Source organism: Priapulus caudatus, unplaced genomic scaffold (genome assembly GCF_000485595.1).
Source record: "Priapulus caudatus unplaced genomic scaffold, Priapulus_caudatus-5.0.1 Scaffold67, whole genome shotgun sequence".
NCBI classification, from domain to species: domain Eukaryota; kingdom Metazoa; phylum Priapulida; class Priapulimorpha; order Priapulimorphida; family Priapulidae; genus Priapulus; species Priapulus caudatus.
This window is the reverse complement of record NW_014577128.1, coordinates 23,446-32,035: the sequence shown is the minus strand read 5'-3', so window position 1 is coordinate 32,035 and position 8,590 is coordinate 23,446. Positions and strand designations below refer to the sequence as shown.

The 8,590-nt window shown below is 42.1% G+C and overlaps 2 protein-coding genes and 1 long non-coding RNA gene across 4 annotated transcripts; 2 read left to right on the top strand and 1 right to left on the bottom strand.

Moving 5' to 3' along the window:
- Positions 1-1,432: 1,432 nt before the first annotated feature.
- Positions 1,433-4,261, bottom strand: LOC106821296. 2 transcript variants are annotated; one of them, XR_001395716.1, is made up of 3 exons: positions 4,098-4,261; positions 2,877-3,789; positions 1,433-1,660 (listed from the first exon to the last, which is right to left on the bottom strand). XR_001395716.1 is itself a non-coding variant. In XM_014826050.1 (2 exons), exon 2 carries the CDS (start codon positions 3,728-3,730, stop codon positions 3,020-3,022), a length of 711 nt encoding a protein of 236 aa, XP_014681536.1. In that variant the 5' UTR covers positions 3,731-3,789; positions 4,098-4,261; the 3' UTR covers positions 2,243-3,019. The 2 variants fall into 2 exon arrangements, 1 of the variants encoding a protein (XP_014681536.1); XM_014826050.1 differs by lacking the exon at positions 1,433-1,660 and having other exon boundaries at positions 2,243-3,789.
- Positions 1,663-3,170, top strand: LOC106821297. The gene is made up of 2 exons (XR_001395717.1): positions 1,663-1,705; positions 1,972-3,170. It is a non-coding gene; the product is annotated as an uncharacterized LOC106821297 (long non-coding RNA).
- Positions 4,262-7,419: 3,158 nt separating the features above from the next.
- LOC106821272 (uncharacterized methyltransferase C25B8.09-like) lies at positions 7,420-8,175 on the top strand. The gene is made up of 3 exons (XM_014826014.1): positions 7,420-7,489; positions 7,669-7,888; positions 8,068-8,175. Coding segments are annotated over exons 1-3 (330 nt in total). The 5' UTR covers positions 7,420-7,487.
- The last annotated feature ends 415 nt before the right edge of the window (positions 8,176-8,590 follow it).

Sequence of the window (8,590 nt, the reverse complement as noted above, 5' to 3'; positions counted from 1 at the left end):
CTTAACCGCTTTCGGCGGTCGGGGAACAACGCATCTTTTGCGCAAGGCCATCTTGTATCCGGTCTCTCTGGATGTCTATTAGATGCCAATTTGGGAACACGAGTTATTTACCCCTCTAACTCTGAATTTGCTAAGACTGGTGAGGACTAAACTGTATATACCAACAGAACTTTATTGCTATCCTGATACCTATAGCACAGATGTGCCTCACTGTGCCTATGACTAGTTAAGCTGCAGTCGTTGCAGATTCCCACGTTTCGAATGCAAACGAAATCGTGGGATGTTTGGAGAGAGGAGTGTCAATAGGTGTTGTCGACTTAACAGAAACGACATCATGATCAATCTCGAGGTCGACATGACGCTTAAGGAGGTGATTGGATACATCTACAGCTGGTCCTCTTCCCAGCAGTACATGCAAGAAACTGGCGATCATCAACTGCTGGAAAAACTGAAGGCCAGGTGAGGTTTAGAGGCTCTCTAGTTAGGTTTTGAGGTTGTGAATACAGTATAATCGTTGATATTAACTTACATGTTCGGTTGAGAATAAAACCCATCACAGAAATGGTTGAACGATGAAGATGCCAGAACGAATAAAACAAACGAACAATTCGGCATTGAAATTTTTACATTTGTGTTAATGACTATGTTGTCTGTATCTGTATGTGTGGTAAATTTATTTCTTCTACATTCCGGACTTCACTCATCATTGCCACCACCTTTTACAGGTTGCTAGATGCGATGGGAGACAGTAGCCCTGCTGAAGATGTGATACACATGCAGTTTCCTATTACGTTGCTCATGGGACGAAAGGAAGAACATTAGTCACTGAAGCTGATATTTAGGTGTTACCTTCTCCATGGTGTATAGCATAAATGGCTCATGGCTTAATTAAATAATTATTTAGAAAAAAAAATTGCTTTAAATATTGATGTTGGATTTCGTTTCAGTTTGGTTGGTTGGTCGTGTAACGCGATTGAATGCGTAGAAGAGAGAGAGTTAATCAACGAGATCCAAGCTTTAATGTTCACACTGTAATGGCGTCTACAAACCGGCTGTTTAACCAAACTGCTGCTAACGGACAGCTCATTGTAAAGGCGTCCTGTTGTTGGCTGCTGCGAGATCACACCACTGAGTGGGTGTATCCAACTTTACCAGCTAGGCTATACAATACGTGATATACATAAATGTATACACGTTACAGGTTGTTGCTCAAAACAATTAGTTACAAGTCAAATGTATAATAATTCATAATAAATTCCTTGAAAGTGCCAAGCATGTTTTCTCAAATCTAGATTTAGCAGTTGTAAAACGATACTCCATGTCATAGATATTACATAGACTTATTAGATGTAACAAAGTTGTAAGATAACAGTTTGAATATTTATTTATATATATGTGAAATAACATACAGATTGTATATAATAATGATGGCTTGGTTCTAGTCCATATTGCGTTAAATTCGGAAAGTGTAACATTCTCTAGTGTACATGTAAACAGCGCTAGAAGTTTTAACTAATTTTCTTTTAATTCAATTTAATTTATACTGTGCTTAGGTAATTTATTCAGCTGTATTATTTAGTCAATGTTTACCTGTCATGAAGCCCAATGCACAGTATGATTACAACCCTAGAACTTAGGCTTTGCAGTATGTGTATCCTACCTAAGAAACTGGCGATCATCAACTGCTGGAAAAACTGAAGGCCAGGTGAGGTTTAGAGGCTCTCTAGTTAGGTTTTGAGGTTGTGAATACAGTATAATCGTTGATATTAACTTACATGTTCGGTTGAGAATAAAACCCATCACAGAAATGGTTAAACGATGAAGATGCCAGAACGAATGAAACAAACGAACAATTCGGCATTGAAATTTTTACATTTGTGTTAATGACTATGTTGTCTGTATCTGTATGTGTGATAAATTTATTTCTTCTACATTCCGGACTTTACTCATCATTGCCACCACCTTTTGCAGGTTGCTAGATGCGATGGGAGACAGTAGCCCTGCTGAAGAGCTGATACACTTGCAGTTTCCTATTACGTTGCTCATGGGACGAAAGGAAGAACATTAGTCACTGAAGCTGATATTTAGGTGTTACCTTCTCCATGGTGTATAGCATAAATGGCTCAATGCTTAATTTAAAAAAATTTTATAAAAAAAATTTGCTTTAAATATTGATGTTTGATTTCGTTTCAGTTTGGTTAGTTAGTCGTGTAACGCGATTGAATGCGTAGAAGAGAGAGAGTTAATCAACGAGATCCAAGCTTTATTGTTCACACTGTAATGGCGTCTACAAACCGGCTGTTTAACCAAACTGCTGCTAATGGGCAGCTCATTGTAAAGGCGTCCTGTGGTTGGCTGCTGCGAGATCACACCACTGAGTGGGTGTATCCAACTTTACCAGCTAGGCTATACAATACGTGATCTACATAAATGTATACACGTTACAGGTCGTTGCTCAAAACAATTAGTTACAAGTAAAATGTATAATAATTCATAATAAAGTCCTTGAAACTGCCAAGCATGTTTTCTCAAATCTAGATTTAGCAGTTGTAAAACGAGATATTACATAGATTTATTAGATGTAACAAAGTTGTAAGATAACAGTTTGAATATTTATTTATGATATAACATGTATATAATAATGATGGCTTGGTTCTAGTCCATATTGCGTTAAATTTGGAAAGTGTAACGTTCTCTAGTCTACATGTAAACAGCGCTAGAAGTTTTAACTAATTTTCTTTTAATTCAATTTAATTTATACTGTGCTTAGGTAACTTATCAGCTGTATTATTTAGTCAATGTTTACCTGTCATGAAGCCCAATGCACAGTATGATTACAACCCTAGAACTTAGGCTTTGCAGTATGTGTATCCTACCAATTATTCTAGGTAATTACGGTCAGTAACCAGTTAAGACTCGAGCAATCTATAAATTGTGCAAAACAACAAAAAATCCATTAATTGCACAGTGCTTTCTGTGTAGCATAATATAGGCATATATATAAGATGGCAATCATTTTTTACGTGTATTTTGAAGGCTTTTGTACAGCAATGACAGTCAGGCAACCATATGTTTTTCTCATTCCTTCTTTCTCGTCTATTAATGCCTCAAGTTTGTTGCTCTCTTTCAAGTCATGCAGCCTTTGGAAATATGTCTCCATGTAATTTGTACCCATCTCTTTGTCTCGTTTTTTCAACAGTGCAAATGCAGAAACCGCAAGTATGAATTTTGGGTCAGATGCAGTGTCGACATTGTAATAGTGCTGTGGTTTCATTATAATTTCATGAAGAGGGACCGTTGCCTGCATCGCTGGGAAACCGACTTCCATCAGTATTTTCTCTATAGAATTGTAATCTCCACACATTAGTTGTAGTATTGGCTCCTTAAACAGATCATCAACCTTCTCTATAAGGCCAAAGTGCCACAGGCAATGTGTTAGTTGTTGTCGCAAGCAAGTGATCATAAGGAACAGGCCACCTTTTCTCAAGGCATCGTAGATGTTGCGTAACGCTCCCGTGGCTTTAGGAAACGTCAACGTATCGATGTTGTCATCAGGAGAACCCAGGTGATGCAGAACGAAATTCACGCAGATGGCGTCGTAATGTTGTTCACCTCCCGGTATAGGGCATGGAAGCACTAGTTGTTCGCAGTGCGGCACGCGTCCAGCCACGACGTAGTCGGCAACCTTGGTTCTAGCGTAGCTCAGCATTCCCTCGCTCGCATCAAACATGGACACCTTGCCAACGCCATTATCCAGGAAATACTTTGCGTAGCTGCCTGTGCCACAACCTGAGTGAGAGAGGTTTATATTGTTTGTGAGTTATGTTACAGGGAATACGTTTGTCAGTTTTATCACTTTTATCACGTTTACTTTCTGGGTTATGACTGCAATAAATAGAAAGAATATATTTTATTGTGCGGCAATGGTATATATACGCTCGGGATGAAGAGGACAAGATAGCTTTAAAAACGCCTCTGGTGGGAAAGATTTTCTTTGAAAACATCATCAGATCATAGATACTGGCATGTCTGGGTTGGGTAAAGACGTTGCCACTGCTGTCATGACATACATGTATATAGTTTCACGAGTCACTCACCAACGTCTGCAATGTGGAGGTCTTTTAATGGTTTTCCCAGTCGGCGTAGTGCGTTCAATTCCGTTTCACATCCGGCTGCGCATCTAAAGAAGAGTTTTCATCAAGAGTACATGACCAAAGTGATAGTTGAAAATTGACTATAACCAGTTATATGTTCTATGCCTGGGGGGCACTCCCATTGTTAAAGGTACTCGGGACGGGCCACTGGACAGGGTATATTTTCCGAACATCATTATTGGCACAGCTAGGGTTATCTAGATACACAGTTACACACCCATCAAGCTGATATTGGACCAATATCTGCCTATATTGACAGGACAGGAATGTGCAATATTGCAACAGGGTATACTTTTTAGTGCAGTATATTGGGACATGGTGTATTTTAGGGCGCAAAGTGGTTTGCGACAGGGTAAGGTTTTCAAAGTCCTCGAGGCACCCCCTACCCAGTTCCGAGGCGAGTGCCCCCCCCCGGGGTTCTATGTAAATGCAGTGTTGATAAGGCATTCTCAGACAAAGGGCACGCAGAGCGAACATGTTGTTAGACCTCTTACTTAAACATGAAACCAATAAAGCTACTAATAATTATCTAAATATCATCTAATCCAATGCGTGTTTGCTAATAATTACTAAGCAAACACGTGTAACTTGCTCCAGCCATACACTAATTGGTTACATTTATGCAAATGATCAACGTAATCAAATGACACCTGAAATTATAATACAAGACACATCTGATCATTTCCCTGTATTTTTAATAACACAGAACAGGCAAGGCTCTCTATATAATATTATTATATCACCTTGTTCAGGGGTGAATGCTAAGAATTCTTTGAAAGTGGGAACTAGGATTCACTACGACAGTTTCTTATGATCAAACGGATACAACCTTGTGTATTTATATGTTAATTTGATAATAAATGCGTAAATTCCATTATATTAATTACTTCTACAGATAAAGTCAATGGGGTCAAATTACTCTCACATCTAGAAAGACAAGCCCTGGCTGCACTGACAAGAGCGGTGAGCTCCTGTTACACCGTAGACCCACTCTTTTCCAAGATACGTGCACATTAGAAGATCAGTATTACATTTCAACTTCAGTAGTTTGTCATGTTTTTAGCTCATCTGACATAGTCAGATGCAGCTTGTAGAATCGCATGAGCGTGCGTCCGTCCGTGCGTCCGTCCATCCGTGCGTCCGTCAACAGTTGGGCACAAATCTAAACGGCTTGACGTACGGATTCGAAAGTCGGGACGTAGGGGGGTAATCCGAATACGAGTTGGGATTTCGAAGCTGGGGGGTCAAAGGTCAAAGGCCAAGAGGTGTAAAGGGGGTACATTCCCTCCTTAACTTAAGGTATAGGGAGGAAATGCAGAATTGCGGCACAAATCTAAACGGCTCGACCTAGGCTCGTGATAGTCGGTGTATAGCATCATGGTAGGAAAAGCCATCACTGTGCCGAAATTGGAAGTCAAAGGGCAGTGGGGGAAAGGTCAGATATCAGACATTTTCTAAGGACATGGGCTAACGGACAGAGTAACAAAAAATTTTGTTTCAGCGCTGACCTACCAGTTTATCACTTTATTGAAAGGACCATGAAATGTGCTTTCCACTGACATGCGAAGAGTAAGTGTCTGATAACCTTTTCACCCTCAAGAGGAGGGTTAAACATGAATTCCTGAACTGCCTCAATAATGTCACAGTCATGGCACATCCATAATCGGGAAACCCAACATTCCTCGATAGCCTAACGGCTACAGCACATGAAATGATGTGTACGCAACTGCGTATCTGCATATCTGCGCCTAACAAAGGTCTCACTATGCACGACTTAAATGTTACATTTATCATTCTAGCAACAGACCTCAGATGAGCCCAGACGCTCTGAGGCTCTAGTTTAGATTTGTAGTGTGGAGATTTCAGGGGGGCTGACGTCATACAACAACACAACTTATAACTACAGAGATAGAAAGTTCCCCAGCAACAGGTAGAAAGTTCTTCCCCAGCAACAGGTAAAAAGTTTTCAAGCAACAGAGACAAGCGCGGGGGAGGGGGACCCACAGCTCCCAGATGTGGGAGGTCGGGGGTTGCACCGCCCATGCACGTGCCAGACGAGGGTGGTTGTATCGCCCGTGCACGTGCCGGACGAGGGGGGGTTGTATCGCCCGTGCACGTGCCGGACGAGGGGGTTGTATCGCCCGTGCACGTGCCGAACGAGGGTGGTTGTATCGCCCGTGCACGTGCTGGACGAGGGGGGGTTGTATCGCCCGTGCACGTGCCGGACGAGGGGGGTTGTATTGCCCGTTCACGTGCCGGGCAAGGGGGCGATTCCGCCCAAGCACCTGAGCCACGTGGGGAGGAGGTGGGCCGGGGTGGTACTGCCAGGATCTTACGTCACAAAAGGCTGCTATATAAGCAGCCACGATCCGACGGAAGGATAGTCAGTTTTCGGCCACGAGCTCGAGAGAGCAATTCACTGAGGGCAAAGAGCCAGCCACGAACCCTGGTCAGGAGCGCCGAGGACAAGAGGGCGAGCAACGATAAGGTATACCTAATAATAAGGAAGTCCAGCGAAACGAATCGAACATACCCTAGTCTCAATTTTGCTTGCTCGACCAGCGAAGTCCAGCGAAGTCCAGCGCAACGAAGCAAACATACCCCTCTCAATGTTGCTGGCTCGAAACGAAGCGAACATATGATATCCCTCGTATCGATTTCGCTTGCTCGAGCAACGAAGTCCAGCGAAAAAAGTGAACATGCCGCCGCTCTGTATTTCGTGTGCTCGACCAGCGAAGTCCAGAGAGACATGATACAAGATTGCGTGGCACAGCTTTGCTGTTGATCCTAAGTGCTGCGCGCGGATGAGACGCGCAGTTCCGCGGGATATGCACACGCGACCGCGGGGATGTTCAAGTATGAAGCGCTGTCCGCAGTGAAGACGTGCACCAAATTCGAGGCCCGGCGCACGTCTCCACAGCGGTCAGCGGATGGTCTGTAGTTTTAGAAGATGACAATGATTATATATTGACGATATTGTATAAATTTGTGCATTTCTATACCCTCGATCATAACTCAATACTTTCGTAGTTATATCGTAAACTAATCATCATTTAGGATTACAATTGTTTGTAACTATATTACACTCTATGAATAGAAAAACTGTTGGATAAATTAGATGAATTGCAAAAAGCTGATTGTAAAAGTTGCTGCAGAAAATTACTTTGGTTCTTGTAAGCTTGTGAACATGTAATACTAACAGGCAATAAGTGGCATTTGCTGAGCTGTGTAAGCAAGTATATGCATGTCAATGTTTGCATCACAGGTATTGATGTCAGTAAACATCAGATAGATGCTGCAAAATATCAAGAAACATGCAACAATGTGTCGTACATGTAAGTCACTATAGTCACTATATACATGTGTTATTGTAGACTTAATATATGGGCAGGTACTGGGTTAATTTTAAAATTGTGTCTCTTTAGTAATCCGTCTAGCAACATAACTCCCCATCTCTCAAATTGCATTACTATGGAGAACGACGTCATTCCTGCAGTATCTCGTGTCTTTGTAGGGTAGGAGATGCAGAAGACACTGGCTTACCGCCACTCTCTGTTGATCTTGTCGTGTGTAGTCAGGCTGCTCATTGGTTTGACCTTGACAAATTTTTTGCGGAGGTCGATCGAATTCTGAAGCCTAATGGTGTGTTGGCATTGAGTACTTACCAAGCCACACCCATCGCATCATACAGAGATGAGGGGACATCAGAAAAACTCAACAAAATTTTGAAGAAGGTAATTTTTGCATGGCTTTATTTATGGAAGTGCTTCTGTACATGCAGCTACATAAATAGAGATAGGTCTGAATGTTTAGAATTACAGAATGATGCAAGTAGTTACTTTTAACATAAAACTTGCCTCGAGTTAAATCAATATTGGAATTCAGTTTTGTTAACTTTGATGTGAAATTTTAGCACAGGTTAATCACACTCGCAAAGTACTGGGACAGTCGGCGGTCATGGGTTGAGAATGGTTACGCTGATATACACATCCCATACAAAGAGACATTGGAAATTAGGTAACACTCCTGGTTTATATTGGGAGTATTTGTCAAAAATTGTACGTAGATGACGTCTTATTAACTGGCACAATGTGTACTAGACGATCTGCAGCCCGGATATACGCGCGAAGCGCGAACAGCGCCACCTCGTGGCGCCTTTTCATCCAACTCGACGATCTGCAGCCCGGATATACGCGCGAAGCGCGAACAGCGCCACCTCGTGGCGCCTTTTCATCCAATTCGCTGCCCTCTATGTAGAACTAACTACGCGAAGCCCTCTGGGTACTACAGAAAGCCGGATAATCGGTCAATTGAGCAGTTCTGGCGATTGCAGAAGCCTTTCGACTCTGCACGTAGGGCGAGAATAAATCCAATGGTCGTAATTGCTAATTTTTTTGGTTGGCGCGTTACGTTTTCTTCTAGAAAAGCTATTTCCA

Coding starts and splice junctions, on each gene's coding strand:
- LOC106821296 (XM_014826050.1), bottom strand. CDS start 3,730: ATGTTTGATGCGAGCGAGGGAATGCTGAGCTACGCTAGAACCAAGGTT.
- LOC106821272 (XM_014826014.1), top strand. Junction 7,889..8,067: donor TCAACAAAATTTTGAAGAAG/GTAATTTTTGCA, acceptor GTGAAATTTTAG/CACAGGTTAATCACACTCGC.